The 17,557-nt window shown below is 37.4% G+C and overlaps 1 protein-coding gene across 1 annotated transcript in view; it reads right to left on the bottom strand.

Moving 5' to 3' along the window:
• angpt4 (angiopoietin 4) overlaps positions 1–17,103 on the bottom strand; it is a 41,287-nt gene extending 24,184 nt beyond the window's left edge. The window contains exon 1 of the mRNA XM_049479926.1: positions 16,143–17,103. Coding sequence (XP_049335883.1) covers positions 16,143–16,463 — 321 coding nt within the window. The 5' untranslated portion in view covers positions 16,464–17,103. The remainder of the gene's footprint in view (positions 1–16,142) is intronic.
• Between the last annotated feature and the right edge of the window lie 454 nt (positions 17,104–17,557).

Here is a 17,557-nt window from a genome sequence, read left to right as displayed (position 1 = left end):
ATTAGTGTGAATAAGTGCATTTCAAGGCTGTGATATTGAGGATGATGGGTGTGTTGAAAGCATTTAAAAGAAAATGCTTTAAAAAAGGAGAACTTTAAAAACATTCCCAACTAACCAAACCATCAAAATCGTATTTTTACAATTTAGACTCAATGTCACTTGAAAATCTTGAAATATCTTTGCAATATTTTTATTTAGACACCACTAGGAACTAGAAAACCACTGCTGTTCTTTATGTTGTTTTAAAAGTGGAGCAGATAAAAGCTAAATTTGAGTTGAATTGATATTATGGAATTTAGATAGAAGCATAATATCAGTGAGTGAGCACATTTTATTTTACACAGTTTTGCTTAACTAGATTTATGGGTCTTAATTTAGCATTATACAAGCAAACTGTGCACTATGCACCATGCCACTTGATTTAGGGCGTGTCAGTGTGTCTTTGCTATCATAACAGCGGGAAAAGTACACCTTGTTTTGCTCAAAACACACAAAAGTCATGTACTAATTCCCTTAATTTATCATGGGTGTGTTGATTGTGTTGGGCGTAGCATGAAATAATAAACCAATCAGAGTGTCTCTTGCTCATCATTCTCTTTAAGAGCAGAGTCAGGTGCGCTCCGACTTTTGCTATTTTAACGGTGTCCAACAAACTCTTCTCAGCAGAGGAAACTGAGCTACTCTTCACGTTGTTTTACAGGAACAGCAATGTTATTGTGCAGAGTATAAGATAGAGCTCTAAAAGTTTAAGGGTTATTCTATACTGTTTAGGTCAGTGGACTGTAAGGGTCTCTTTAGGATGATTTTGATTTATGTTTTTCATGTCCTGCATCGTTATCCTGTTTTATTGATTTTCAGCTTCAGATTTTAAACAGATGGTTTGATATTCAGTAGAGATATGTAGGACTTTTTGGAGTTTGGCCGAATCCAGTCATTCCACTACTCATGCAATAGTGCCAATGCAGGGTGTTCCCATGAGAAATTCACATGTATGTGACTAAAAAACCCATTTTAAATTTTGTACAGTGTGTGCTCTATAAAGTTTGACTCTCGTGCATATGAACAAATTACTGATGCAACCTCAACCTCAACCTAAACTTAAACTTAAACTTAAATTTAAACCAAAACTTAACTACACTTCAACCTACATCTAAACCTAAACCTGAACTTAAACCTAAAGCTAAACTTACACATAAACATAAATCTAAACTTAATCTACACATCAACCAAAACCTAAACCTAAACCTAAACTTAAACTTAAACTTAAACCTAAACCTACTTCTCCTCAAACAAAACTTAACCCACAACTAATCCTAACCAAACCTTATGTTGTTTGTTCATGCTGCCATTTGGTTTTTGACCCTGCCTGTCCTTGACTATTCTTCTAAGCCCGACCCTTTAATTTTAATAAATTAAATGTATGGTATCCTCAATTGTCTTTCCTGTGTTTGGCACTCATGATAAATATACTGTATATCAAATATGAAATGCAGATGCTCTGATGCTTTTACTCGTTGTTGTGTTGTCTGGCACAGAATGAACTCTGCTGGTCTACAAACGTTTCCAAAAAATGAGTTTCTGTAGACGAGTATACACTCCTTTTCACACACACACACAAATAACCCACTGAAAATAACTTTCCTTTCTTCTGAGAACATCACATTACCGATTCCGTCTCCATGACGACCAGCAGCCTCCCCGCTGCAGAGCGGCGTGCAGGAACGTTAACGCATTAAAAACGAGTAGGAATCCTGCCATCATCATCTTTTCATCAGACGCCACAACTGCGTCTGACAACCGCAGAAATACGATACGTCTTGTTGGCTGTGTGCTAACGGTGCGATACCACTCTCTACTGAGCCCTGAAACGCAGTGTCATCACTCTGAGGCCACACGGAGACGACGTCCTGAACAGTTCTGGACATTCTGGACGGCCTTTCTGTTCGTCCACTCGATTCTGGAGAGGAAAAGATTCGACCCCCCTGAGTTTCCATCCATCGCTGGACACCGTTTCCTCTCTCTGGACCAGAATTCATTAATGAGCCAAGAAGAAGTTCCAGTACAGAGCCAAGACCGTGAATATACGTCCCTCTCGTCCACGGCCGTCCTCGCCAGAGGTTCTGTCATCTGCGAAGCTCCTTAGAGTTTGGGTGGCTTCAGAGAACATGCGGGCGGATTCATGCAGGAACATAAAAACTGAGCTGAAAATCCAGATGTCTGCTGAAAGACACGCTCCGTATATGATTGTCCGTCATGTCCAATGTAAACTCTGAAGGCTGAAGTGATAATATGATCCACCGCAGAGACTCGTGGGCAGGGACGTTATCTGTCAGAACTTTTACCGAGGCTCTCACCTCATATAAATATAATATAAATAACAGTTATATCGTATTTTTAGATCTCTTCATGCTGTAGAACAGCGCTAACGTTTGATAGCGTAGCGTCACTGGAGGTAGAGAGCGTGTGTGGCGTTAGCTGTCAGATCGTATTAGAGCCGCCATTCATCAACTGAGCTCAAAACTGCAGAGAGATGGTGGATGTGAACAAGGGGAAAAGGAAGGAATGAGATAATGTAAAAATGAGGAAAGATCAAACTGTAAACTGTGCTGAACTGTGCTGAACTGTGCTGAGCGCTGTGAATGCCTCTGATGTTTGGAACAATGCTAGGAATACAAATCCGTTGCCAAAAACAGGGGTGAACAATGGATATCATTACTTACTTAAATTCTATAAAAGTAACGTATGAAGACTTTCTAGTTATTGTAGATAACTAACCTTCAAAGCTCATTATTGATCAGATTTCATTCAAATGATCACCATCATTTGTCATGGAGAGATTTTGAAAAGGTAGAAGACGAGCATTTCTGTAAAGACAATCTACACAAATCTATGGCTCTTTCAAAATCTGAATATTTTCACAATATATGTTGTTTATTTGTCATTCTTACAGGAATGATTGTTTTACTCTTCTATTTGATTTCAATTAATAAAAAGATAGATTTGAAACACTGTAAACCCATAAGTTGTTTAAACTCAAACAAATTAAAATCTAATATTTCTAAATTTCTTTTTTGAGTTAGCTGAACTGAATTTGTGGGCACAAATACTGTACTATTCAAACTGAGAAGAAAAATTTAGTAGAACCAACTTATAATAACTGACTTTAGTCTGTTTTGCAATTACCATCTTATTTTTCTATTGGCTTCTGGCACAACCTATTTGCATAATGGGTATATCCTCAATTTTTTGACACTCACCATCAGTGTGTAGTCGTTCCCCCTAGGCTACCTTAGGTAAACTAAGATGTACAATAGATAATATATTATGATTAACTGCTAGGCTGTAAGAACTGTTTTAGGCTGTAAGAACAAGCATCATTTTATTTTATTTATTTGTGCATCCAAATTAAAATAAAAAACGAATAGGTTTTTTGTATAAAAGTTCCAACAGACATTGGATAAAACCATTTTTACCTACAGAAACTGGTTGTATCTCAATGCTGTAGGTAGAGTTGGAGTCTTTGGGTGACTACACACTGACGTGATATACCCAGTATGCCAATACTGTACCAGTATACCCAGAAGCTCCACTGGCAACGGATTACACACATTTACAATAAGTTGGTTCAATGAAAGTTAAATTTGATTGGAAACGTGAGCACAAATATTGAACTAATTCAAATTGAGTAAAGTTTGATAAGATAAATATCCAATTTTACATAAACTGCACAAAAACTTATTTATATGGACTTATTTAAGTTATTTGATATCAAACACATATTTTACTTTTTTAATTGTCTGTTCATCCAAGTCATAAACCTGCACAGAAGATTCTTTATCAGTGTTTTAGTCCTGAATATCTGAGATTTCTCTGTATTTATTTTAAACACACACCATCGCCTGACTCTCACGAAATGTGTGTGAAATGTGAGGCTGAGTGACTCGAGTGTTAATAGTGTGTGATATCTCAGCGCTGACGGTGTGTACGCTACAGAGCGCTGCGTTTCCTCCGCAGGCATTATAACTGTCTCTGAATAATCTCTCTCATACGGGTTTTCAGGGGCCTGGAGGCTGAACCCAGTCTTAATTTCACATCCAGTTATTCGTTACTCCTCACCGTAATCCATCAAATATAACAACCAGCCTCCTTATCAGCGTGATGCTCAGCGTTCCGGGTCCTTCGGGGAGGTCCTCACTCGCTGTACATGCAGCAAAGTTGTGTTCAGTAACCCACAGTTGCATCAACTTCATGTCAGTTTGACTAATCTGGTGGAGCTCTGGTGGAGCTTTCGATTTTACGTTTGGGTTGTGTCAGTTTACAGGCATCCTTTCAGCACTGGAGAGAGCATTGCGAAAAATATGTGGTTAAAAAAATAAGAGAGCTCTTAAAAAGTATGATTTTCTTTGATTTTACCAAATAAAAAAAAACCTCTGGAATATAATCAAGAGGAAGATGGATGATCACAAACCATCAAACCACCAAACTGAACTGCTTGAATTTTTACACCAGGAGTTAAGCAGCATAAAGTTATACAAAAGCAGTGTGTAAGACTGGTGGAGGAGGAGAACATGATGCCAAGATGCATGAAAAGTTTTAAAATGTTTCTGAACTCTTAAAACTTTATGAATATGAACTTGTTGTTTTTTCTTTGCATTATTTGAGGTCTGAAAGCTCTGCATCTTTTTTTGCATCTTATTTCAGCCATTTCTCATTTTCTGCAAATAAATGCTCTAAATTACAATATTTTTATTTTACTGGAATCTGGGAGAAATGTTTATAGTAGTTTAAAGAATAAAACAATGAACAATGTTTATTTGACTCAAATATAAACCTAAAAATAGCAAAATCTAAAGAGAAACTGATTCAGAAACTGAAGTGCTCTCTTCATTTTTTTAATCCAGAGCTGTATATATTATATATTTTTTTATTATTTCCTCAGAGCCTCGTTTTCAGCTCTCTAATTGCGAGAGGTGGGGGGTTAAGACTATATTTGATTGAGCCAGAATCCAGCATTAATTATAATTATCAAACCCGCTGCTCCTCTGGACGTCCACCATGTTTACTTTGCAATTCAGATTTCACTGCAACCAATCAGGGGTCGGCTGCTGACCCTGTACAGCTGTGCTGCACCAGTCCAGATTCCTCTCTTAGGGCTAAAGTAAACAAACAAGCTGGAGGCCAATCCTCATAAACTCCACAGCTGACCGGCAGAGTCCAGAGAGTGCAGAGAGAAGACAGGAAGCTGTGGGAGATGCATCGTCTTCTGAACGTTGGGTGTGTCTTTGGAATATCTAGAGAGGGAGCCATGTTTAGAGTGCTTGGAATTCCATACATTACTTTTTTAGATTAACAGGTTTCAACAAGATGTGTCTTGTTGAAACTGTGACGATATGTAGAGATATTGTCTAATTTTATCTCAATTATGTAGTGATCTGTAGGTGAGCTCTCAATCGTGCACCGTGCAGATTTAGGGCGTTTAGGTCAGTGTGTCTTTGCTATCGTAACCATGGGAAAAGTATGGGAGACGGGAAGACATGAAAGTAAAATGCATGTACTAATACTCTTAATTATAATCATGGGTGTGGTTTTGAAATAATTTTGTGCGTAACGTGAAATAATAAACCAATCAGAGTGTCTCTTTTGCTCATCATTTCCTTTAAGAGCAGAACTGGTGAACTCTGACTTTGGTGGATTGCTATTTTAACGGTGCAGCTACCTGGACGTGTCCAACAAACTCTTCTCAGCAGAGGAAACTGAGCTGAGCTGGGGGGATTGGGGTTGTTTTATGGTGGTTATTTTATTCAATATACCAAGTAATTTATTAGAAGTTAACCAAAATTTTGACATGGTATATGTTCCACAAAATATTTAAAAGATGTTTAAAGTTATTTACAGCCCTTTATCCTTCACTTTAACTCATAAAATCCCTAAATAACATCTACTAACCATCATTAATGCATCATAGGACAGTGACCTGTATCCATATTCATGTATTTATTGTTTAGAATGAGAATAAACATTCATTTATTATTGCCTTTGGTAGATTAAATAGAGATTCAACTCTACAGATGTTGGAGTTAATCTATATTCTGTGTATCTAAAAATAATACTTATATACTACAAATTAAATTAATTCTACTGTACTGAAGTACTGCTTTTCCAAACTCTGATGCAACTTTATTACATTTTAGTATTTTTAGCACTCAGAGAATGCTTAAATAAATAATAGAACATTATGCACAATTGAATAATGGAATATTTTAAAAATTAATCGCTTACACCGATATGATCTCATATCTTAACTACAGATCAATTGTATCAACTTCATCAAACAATTTAATAAGACATTTTGTTATTCTGCTCTCTGATCTCCAAGCAGATAAGAGTTTGCTATTAAAATAATATTAGAAGATAAGCATTTAATGAATTATTCTGAGTGTGAGATAATCAGTGTTTAAGTAGTATAATGTGAATTTATGAGTCCCAGTGAGACGTTCAGTAACAAGCAGCCAGATGCTTATCAAACCCAGTTTCATTAATAACTAAAATAATGGAGCGATATTGCTGATAAAGTGCTTTATTGTGGTGTCTGGCCTGTTTCTCTGAGACGTCAGGTTTATAATAAAATCTGGCCCAGGCAATTCTCACTGACCCCGACAGCACAACAGATCTGAACCTTTACTAACACAAACTGAGGCCTGTTCAGAAATTCAGAATTCATCAAAACCGGGAACTGGACACTGTTCAACTCTGAGCTTCTAAAGTCCAATGGTAAAGACATCTCTGAAATGGTTAAAAAAGACTAATTCAATTCAAGTTCAATTCTACACCCTGCAAAAGATGCATTGTGATGCTCATTGCTATCTTAAACCCCACCAACAGTCTAAAGCTCTGTTAAAAATAAGAGAGCACTTAAAAATGATGAGTTTCTTTGATTTTACCAAATTAAAAACCTCTGGAATATAATCAAGAGGAAGATGGATGATCACAAACCATCAAACCACCAAACTGAACTGCTTGAATTTTTGCACCAGGAGTAAAGCAGCATAAAGTTATCCAAAAGCAGTGTGTAAGACTGGTGGAGGAGAACATGATGCCAAGATGCATGAAAAAACCACCGGGATTATTCCACCAAATATTGATTTCTGAACTCTTAAAACTTTATGAATATGAACTTGTTTTCTTTGCATTATTTGAGGTCTGAAAGCTCTGCATCTTTTTTGTTATTTCAGTTATTTCTCATTTTCTGTAAATAAATGCTCTAAATGAGAATATTTTTATTTGTAATTTGGGAGAAATGTTGTCTGTAGTTTATAGAATAAAACAACAATGTTCATTTTACTCAAACATAAACCTAATCTACACCTCAATCCTAAACCTCAACGCAATCTCAGTGCAAGCCTAACCTTAATGTCCTACACATAAATTGATATTAATTAATCAGACCGTAAATAATGCAAAGAAAACAAGTTCATATTCATAAAGTTTTAAGAGTTCAGAAATAATCAATATTTGGTGGAATAATCCTGTTTGGTTTTTAATCGCAGTTTTCTTCATGCATCATGACATCATGTTCTCCTCCACCAGTCTTACACACTGCTTTTAGATTGTGATAATCCATCGTCCTCTTGATTACATTCCAGAGGTTTTCAATTTGGTAAAATCAAAGAAACTTATTTTTCTTCAGAGCTGTATATTTAGTACACAGTGTTGGAATCCTAAAATGGTATTTTAGTCACATATATACAAATTCCTCTTGAGACCAGCCTGTTCAAATGGGGTTTACATACTGGGAAATCAGAAATTTCCAAATCCCCACTGTCTTCATGAATGCGAAATGACTCTATTTATCTGATACAGTCAGTTTCTCTTCTCCAGAATCTGCTTTTGGAAGGTCAGCAGCTCACCAGTTAAAGATTGAGTCGTCAATCCTCAGATACTGGTTTATGTGTCCTGTCAGGTAATGGTTTCCGCAGGCTCTCCCTCGCAGGACATAATGGTGTGTTTAGCCATAAAACACTTATTATTTCCATTTTCTTTGCAGAAACCGTGCTTGACAAATGAGGCAGCTCGCACTAATGGGAGTTACAGGTCTGTTCAGCTGGACTTCCTAAACATTCGCAATGGAAAAGCCATCACCAGCGGCGGCGGCGGCACTGCTGATAATCAGAGAGCTGTTTCAGAAGCTGAGAAACACATCTTGTTGAGTTTAACAGGGATTTAAAAGTGTCTTACAAAACAACTTTCCCATCCATGTCGCTTGTAACAACATTTATTTTCAATTAATTATTCATAAATGGACTTTTCGCAGTTGTGAAATGTGGTGTTTTAACTTCTGGCAAAGATTCCTAAAGGATTTCAGGCTCATTCTCTGCTGGTAATCAGAAGAGGAATACTCGAGGTCTTTGACTCTCATAAGTTGTGATGAAAAACTGATGAAACATTACTGGAATATTAACACAGTGCAGCAGATGTTCTCCAACTTGAGCAATCTTTTAGAGACTAATGGATTCTTCATTGGAATCAAGCCTCCATGAGAATTCCAGCCTCCATGTGTTTCGAGAGCTTGCTGGATAAATTTTGGAGAATTTCTATTGGTCCATTCATCAAGAAATTGTGACAGAGTTTAAGGGACAGTTTGTTTGTTTAAAAAATGTAGTAAACTTAAAAATCGACAAAAATGGAGATACATGTTTATATACATGTCTTTCTTTGGACAGCAACAATATGCAAAGCATCATGGTCAAAAATTCAGTGAAGGGTGAATTCTGCAGTAAGCATACATACTATACGTACTATACCTTTAGTAATATACAAGGATTGTGCAGTTTAAGCAATATGTTTGGATGTAGTAGTAACACAGTTTTAGTAACACATTTTATGAATGTCATCTCTTTAGGACTCCATAAAAATAACTAAAACATAATTATACCTATTTATAAAATGTATAACCCATTATAGTCATGTTTATTATGCATTATGAATTGTGATCATAATGCATTAATAGTTTATAAACAGTTTATAACATGTTATACATCAATACCAAGAAACTTAGTCCCAGCCTGCAGAATTAAAAAACTTCCAAAAAACTTCCAACTTATGAACAACACCCTGTATAAATATATACTTTAAATATATTTTAACCACTTTTAACATGAACAATTTTTGTCTTAAATATAGTATAAGTTATAATCACTTTTAATGTATTATAACAGGTCTTTGTGTGTTCCACGTAATGTGACAGACTTTCATCATGGCACAGTTAGATTAATAATGGTAGATATATAAACTATTTTAACATGCATTTTATAAGCATAGCTTAAAATTTATGATGATCACAAGTCTTAATGCATCATAAACATGGCTATAATGCGTTATGCACTTTTAGAAATATTTGTAGGCATGTTTATAATGTCTTATGAATGCAATATAATATGTTATAATGTGTTTATAGAGTCTAATAGAGATGATATTTATAGAAAGTGTTGTCAAGATCTTAGTCACTAAACTGCAGTGTGAAACTGAAACTAACCGGATCAAATGTACAAAATTCAATGTAACAAAAAGATAATTCTTCGTACGGACTCCGATCTGAACTGGACTGTTATAGGTATGAAAACACTGTTAATATCCTAAATAAAAATGCAAATCCTCTAAAATGTGTACATTTTCAACAGTACAGAATCTCATATTTTGCTATAAGTTCTAATTGATGGTCTGAATGACTTCAGCAGTTTTCTATTTCAGTTTGAAAGGTTCGGTTAACCCTACTGACCTCAGCTTGGAGATCTTTCAGCTGGAGCAGATCCAGCGCCCTGTTTAAATTTATCAGTATAGAGAGAAAGAGGGATAGAGGGAGAGAGAGAGAGAGAGAGAGAGCGAGAGAGAGAGTTATCAGTCTGGGGGAGTTCTGGCTGAGATCAGACTCTGCTATAATGCTGACTGATGTTCAGGGAAGACAGATAGACCTAGGAAGCGTCCTCGTCCCCCCGGTGCAGAGACCACCAGCCCCTCGCCTCTCAGAGACACTTCCTCAGGAATGATAAACACCAGAGAAATGTTTGTTTAACAAACTGAAGCCGGCTGCTGTGATGAGGGCCGACCCCAGCAAGTGTGTGTTCCTATACACAAATTTAACATACACACACACACACACACACACACACACACACACACACTCAAACACACACACACACCACGTCACTTCACATCACAGTGAAACCAAGACACACAAGATCAGACACACCACCCCCCGCCCAATACACCACAAATAAAAATAAATAATCCAGAATATGTTGGACTTATTCTTTAGAATCTTCTAAGTCTCAATCAAACAGCATGAAGAACATCTTCATTATTTAGATTTGCACGCACACACACACCTCCTCTTTTTATGATTTTTAACATTTTAAATTGAGTATTGTAGACTGTATTAAAGCTCTGCAGGAACACATGCAGAATTATTTTTATTAATAAAGCAGAATATGTTTTCTACTTTAGATTCTTCTGAATACGTATCAGATATGTGCACTCTTGGTATTTTAATCTCAGAGTCTTCTTGAGGTAGAGTCGCCTAAAGGACACTTAAAGGAGTTCCTGGATGGTCATCCTCAGCAACACAGGTTAAGGTAACTTGTTCTTACAGCCTACAACACTGAAGCTCTGCAGATACTCATTAAACAACATACAAATGCACACCCAAGATATGATAACTTTGGGGAACAGACAACACACTGATGGTAAGTGAGGTTGGAAGACATCCCCAGAATGCGGATACAGTATATGGGGCCAGGAGCCAATAGGAATGAGGTATACAAATCAAATCAGCATTGATAAAGGAGTCTCTGCTGGATGAGTCTACTGGTCTAAGTTGAGTCACTAGGATGCAAGATAAGCCTTATTGCTCTATCTTACACCCTGCACATGGCCCCCCTGTGTGTCATGATGCTCATCACTATCTTACTCCCCACCAATACTCTATTTTCACCTCTTTTGTCTGCGTCGTTTAAATAGCAACACTGCTTCTGAATATATCTACACGTGAACAAGCAGGTCAGTTTTCTTTCTTTCTGCTAAGAAGCATTGGACACGTCCAGGGTTCAGGTTACCCGTCAGTCATAAATCAGGTGACCAATGGTAATTCAAGGGGAACATCTTCTTCTAAGTCCCGCCCACTGTAAAAAATGTGCCAAAACTTAGAAGATTGAAGCAGAAGAAAATGAGAGATTCCAGAAGCAAAAGTCTTTAACAGCAAAATTCACAGAAAATCCACAAAAAAAAACAAAAATGAAAGCAAAGACTGGCGAAATCTAAAAACTAATATATATTTGCTATATATTTTTTTCTCTTTTGAATTTGCAAAATACACTTTTTTCTTTTTTATCCTAAAATTTTGATTTTAGATAGATTTTTTTTGTTGAATAAAACTTTTGCCACAAATTCGCTCCATAAGAATTTACCTTCATTCTGGGAAGAGAGAGAAAAGAAAGCCTTGAATCTTTAAAATGTTAGTTCCAGTCATTTCTTCAGCTATGAGTAATCATGATTGAGTAATTTTGTTCAAACAAAATCTAGACTTTTACAAGCTGTATATTAGAATAGAGAGTTCCAAGAACTTTGATTCTCCAAACCATTTTAAAAATTAGCAAAAAGTTATTTTCTCACTGGGTTCAAGTTGAATTCCCAAACATATTTCAGTGTTTCTGTGTTTCTGTGTTTCTGTGTTCCCCCACTGTGATTGTGGTCTTTATTTTCAGCCTGGACTGAATGTTCTTCAGAATAACATGTGGCGGGGCTTTTCTCTTTAAGGACGTTTTGATATGTTTCTCAGATTTGATGGTTTGATGAGGGCGGTGATCAGCGGAGCTTGGCAGAGTCTGAAGGAACCCCACGACCGCGGCCGTTTACAGCACTGTAAAAGACAGCGCAGGGACATCGTAAACCCTGCGTTCTGCACTGCACCGTTTCCAAAGCTCTTCTCCGCAGATCTCCAGCTCTATCAGTCCTGCTTTCTGATCCCACTGGAGGAATGAACGCAGTAATAGACCGGAGACGAAACCTGTTAACGGTTCACTCTGGGGAGCTTTAAATGTGCTGTAGCATTAGGAGAAACACTGCTTAATAAAACAATCATGAACACAGACGTTTCTTCAAGAACTCGTACCTTTATACTCAAACCAACACTTCTGTATACCTAACAAATAATCTCCCTAAAAATCTGTGCACACCTACAAAAATACAGGTAACACTTTAAAATTAGACTACCTTTATAAAGGGTTTATAATTAGTTTGTTAATGGTTTATAATTAGGTAGTAAATGCCTTAAAAATCATTATTAATCAGTTATAACACATACGTAGAAAGGGCAACAATGACCTGTTGTTTGCCAAATAGTGAACCCACAGCCGTCTATATTGTTGCTCTTTCTACGTATGTGTTATAACTGATTATTAATGATTTTTTAATTTTAGGCATTTACAACCTAATTAGTTACGTCTTAAAGTGGATATGAGCTTTTTATACTCAGGTGATTTTTTCCAGGTGAATCTCTCATGCAGTCAGGTGACCTAGAGGGGAAAGTCAGCTGACCTCACATGTGGATTGGCTGCTCAACCTGAGATCATTGGCAAGTTTTATTTTTGTGTATTTAAGTGATTTGTCTCGATCTTTATACATATTTACTGAAATAAAACTATCTGTGTCTGGTCTGTGTGGTCTTTCTTTTATTTTGTTGCTTCCTTAAACTTTCTCCTTAGACTTTTAATTAGTTGGGAGTCTTTCCAGTAAAATGAAAAAAAGGGGTCATAACATGTTTAATCTATTATTATTATTATTATTATTATTATTATTATTATTATTATTATTGTTATTATTATTATTATTATTATTATTATTATTATAAATTGTTAGATGGCACATTAAATAAATGGCATCTGTTCTATTGGGTCAACTGTGCTGTTTCTCCTTGTGGTTTTCTGACCACTGGTACTGTGTGTTTCAATGCTGTATTGTTGGAGTCCCTATGGAGCAGTGTTCTGCGCTTTGATCTAGAACAAGTGCAAACCAGACAGACTTGAAATTCGCCCAAGAAACTTGTTTAAAAGGGGGCAAAAAATGGCAGAAATGGGCCAATCAGATGAACAGCGTTGGTAATGAAGGTTAAAATAGCACAAAACTGAATGAAGTTAATGGAAAAGGACAAGAAACGAATTTGGCGATGTTGTCCAAGTGGAGCCTTAGATGGAAAGGTGAAGTGACATTGTCAAAAAAGTCCTTTTGTTCTCTTTACATCGACTGGAAGTCTCAGTCAAAGGGGCCTGGGGCCTTTGGCATATCTCAAGCTGTTCTAAATGGGACGTAAAAACGCTAATCCACTGCCCTTTGATGATGGAGGAGCTGTTTTCCAGAGAGATCTTTGGTTCATGGCCATTACACAAAAAATAAGCAAAGACTTCAAATGGCTCGCTTTGCCTTCCAATGCCACCCTCTCTTTCTCTTTCTTTCCATCCTTCTCTCACTTTTTTCTCTAGGTTTTTCTCTCTTTATCTCTATGTAAAGAATGTGGATTGTGTCTTTTGTTGCTTCCGAATCTAGGTCCTAATCAGCATCACTTCAAAGAAAAGCTTCTTCTTTTATTTAGATACCTAAACACCCCCTGCCGTCTGATGGTTGGATTCTCTGACCGTTTGCAGATGTTCTGAGATTCTCAAGGAACCAAAGACGTGAGTCAGCACTTTGAGGGTGATTTCACAACGGACTTCTAACAAACAATCTGAAACAAAGAGCCCTTATAGAGGAAAATCTTAGTACAGATTTTAATCCATAAACAAGAGAATAAATAAGACAATTCAGCACAGGAACTCATCAATAATTTTTAACCACTGTATCAACTAGGGCTGCACGATATCGATATCGTTTAAGCATCATCATTGTGATGTGTGCATGCGCAATAGTCACATCGCAGGATGTGTGATGTCACTTAAATCAGTCAAATGCAAATAAATCAATCAAACACATCATGTTGCAATGTTTTGATTCTTGATATAAGAAATATGTACACAGCGCTGTCTCTGTGTCTGTGTGAGTGACAGGCTGCTGCTGCCTGAGAAGCGTGCAGTGCAGATATTTCCAGTTACAGCAGAATTCACGCTTTAAATCCCAGAAAAACAAACGCTCTAATTTACCTCTTAAAAAGCCATTTAAATGCCTAATTAAAGGGCTGATAACTCAATCAGTCCAGACACAAGACAGCATCACGATATATATTGTCGAAAAATAACATTTGCAATGTAATTTCTTTTTTCCAATATCATGCAGCCCTAGTTTTAACCCTTGCCAACATTTCAGCAGAGTTTACTTCCCAAATTACAGGTTTTTCAGCTAATCTAGAGAAGATAGAGAAGAGTATGTTGATTTGGGTGGTTTGTTGGACACAAACACACACATTCCCCATCACTTACACACAAAACAACACACACACATACACACACACACAAGCTTACCAACATCACCTATTCATCCATCCATTACCTGAGTCAAAATCGTTTAGCATTTCAATTCCTTCAACCACAACTGACGCTGCTATTCACCAAATCTGAATGGACTCCTAGGTTACAAATCACTTTTCTCAGCTGAAAAGACCCAATGCTCCTCGATTTGATTTATACGCCATCTAAATTACCGTAGAAAACTCAGATCACAGCCAAAAAGAAAGCACAATCAGAGTGATTCATCAGTTCTCCTCATCTCCCGGTTCCATCCAGCTGCTTTGATGCACACAGCTCCACTATTTCACCAATTCCCAGTGTTTTTTCCAGACGTGCGATTTGAATAAAGTCAGCTTGACTTGAGCAAAATCTAAAAAAGCATAAAAGAGTCTTTAATCCTTTGAATGCTCACAAGCAGCCCTTAAACAAAGAGGTGTTTTTTGGATGTTTTTCACACGACGCTCTGATCATTCATTCGTCGTATTGATTTATCCTGCACTTGTTCCCTCGGCTCACGCTTGCCAACACTGTCACTTTCTCAGACGACTTTTAATGTGATTTAGGGTCACGTGGCAACCACTTTTCAGAAGGACAGAGCTGAGCTCAGAACTTATCCGAAAATATCAGTTTATTACTTGAATTTAACTAATTCATTAAACTTAGTTGTTCTACTATGTTGTTTGTGCCTTGGTATAGAGTTATAGAAAACAATTTCTAGGAAATACCACATTATAGAAGCCTCATATACCTCAGATGTTCAACTAACATTTAAATGCATGTCTATTAAATGCAAATGAACTGTAAGGTAAATGGAAATGATTCTCTATTCAATGTATCCTTACACCCATACTCTAATCTTAACAATATAGGGTTAGATTTAAAGGGTCAGTAAACCCTAAACCATGTCTATCAGAGGCTCAATCAGCTCTCTCTTCTGCCCCTCCACTAAACCCATACATCACCCAATGCCCCTTTTAAACTGTTCCTCTTATATTTTAGCACTTTCCAAACTTGATTTGACTGTAGAGTCAGCTAAAATCAGGGCATTTAGTTACCCTTTATGTTTAGAATTAGGTTAGGGGTTAAGCCTAACGTTTTACGGTTTATTCAGGGTTTAGGTGTAAAGGTTCTATAGAGAATACGTTATATAAATATGTAACTTACGTTCAACAGGTTATGTTGCATTTATTAAATGTTTAGTTGAATATTAATGAGGTGCTTATAATCAACCATCCAAATAAAGTGTAGTCAACATTTTTACCTGTTATTGAAACTTCAGATTATGTTCTTCTGCAACGTTTTTAAAGACATGTATTTATAAATAAATAATTTATAAAACATTATGCATTATCAATTGTGATTATAATGCACCATAAGGTGTGCTTATAATGTGTTACGCATCTGGATTAATTTGTTATATACAGTATCTGTCACTTTTAATACTGTATATTCCCATGATGGACATTCGTCACTTTACTTGGAGTGTACGACAACACATTGTATATTACGATATAAAGTAATATAAGTTTATATGTGTTCCATGAGTATAATTCATACATCTCAGTGGTTAAAAGTAATCATAGCATGCTTTGTTAATTCAGCTTAACAATGATTCTTGATTTATTCATAAACATCTGGTCATAAAGTCATTCTTACCTTCTGAAGCCACTGGGTGTTGTTCTCCATGGCCGTCTCCAGATGTTGGAGCCGGTGCACCGACCACTCTCCGTCCCCTGGAGGTGCGTCTCTCTGGACCACGTTGCTTCCTCCGTAAGAATGAGCAGATCCACCCCTGCATCCGTCCATCTCCGGCAGGATGAAGGTGTAGCTGCACTGGCCGTGCTGCAGGCGGTGGACCTTCCTCCTCCGTTCTCCTGGTCCTCGCTTCTGTCCGTTTCCGTTTCCAGCAGAGACTGGGAGAGCCGAGACCGCCGCCAGCAGGAGCGCCAGCCCCCAGTGGAGACCATTCAGCTTCATATCTGTGAGTCCATAAGCCTGGAGGAGGACACCTGCAGCTGAACCACCTTAAACCACCTTAAACCACCTTAAACCACCTTATATCACCTTAAATCACCTTAAATCACCTCAAATCACCTCTATATATCGGTCACTGGGTCACAGAGAGAGCAGACATCACTGATCAGAGTTTAGAGAAGATGCTCCAAGCCTTTCTTCAGCTTCTCCAGCCTTCGTTCCTTCGTTCCTCTTCTTCTTTCCTCCTTTTCGTTCCTCCTCTTCAGTGTTTGGTGTTGTGCTGGAGGAGCTTATTTTCCTGGGTTTTTTGTTTCCTCTAAACTTTCTTTGGCCCCGGTGCTACATGAGGAGCAGCGCTGAAGCTCCGACCCCCCAGTAGAAACACACAAACACACACACACACACACTTTCTTTCTACTAAAGAAAGAGAGAAAGAAAAAAGAGAGAGAGAAGAGAAGGAGAGAAAGTGATTAGGAGAAAAATAAAGGAAGGAAGGAGAGAGTGAGTGAGCAACTCTTCAGGGCAGGGAAAAAGGAAAAACAAGACGTGAGAAGATGTGAGGAGGACTGTCTTCCTTCCTTCCTCTCCTGAAGCAGCTCTGTCTGAACTGAGCGGAGAGAAAGAGAGAGGGAGTTCTGCCCTCTTTATCTGGGAGCGAGGGAGTGTGTTGGGGGAGAGAGAGAGAGTGGAGGAGAGGAAAGGAGAGGGGGAGAAGCTGAGGGAGGTCTGGAAGCTCACGCTCTGCTGCTGCTGCTCTTCATTGAAGCGTTTCCTCACTTCACTCGGCTGAAGATCCAGAGTTTACTGAAGAATCGACTCTACAGGAGTTTGAGCTTCAGTGCTGAACGTGGACGAGACATGTCCAGGATGAGTTCAGAGACAAGATAGAAGTGAAAAGACGTCAATTAAAATTTTACATTTTAACTTAAAATTGATCATGTTTTAAGGCCTGTGTGTGGGCACAAACTTAAGATCATCAGTTAAATATTAGCATCATATCTGATTCAGAATAATTAGTACTGTATTATTGAACTATTGGAATTAGTAGTTTTGAACACCTATTTCTTAATGAATTAATACTAAAAATCACTACTAAT

Source organism: Astyanax mexicanus, chromosome 5 (assembly GCF_023375975.1).
Source record: "Astyanax mexicanus isolate ESR-SI-001 chromosome 5, AstMex3_surface, whole genome shotgun sequence".
NCBI lineage: Eukaryota > Metazoa > Chordata > Actinopteri > Characiformes > Acestrorhamphidae > Astyanax > Astyanax mexicanus.
Note: the sequence above shows the minus strand (reverse complement) of the source record. Positions and strands in the feature narration are given on the sequence as shown.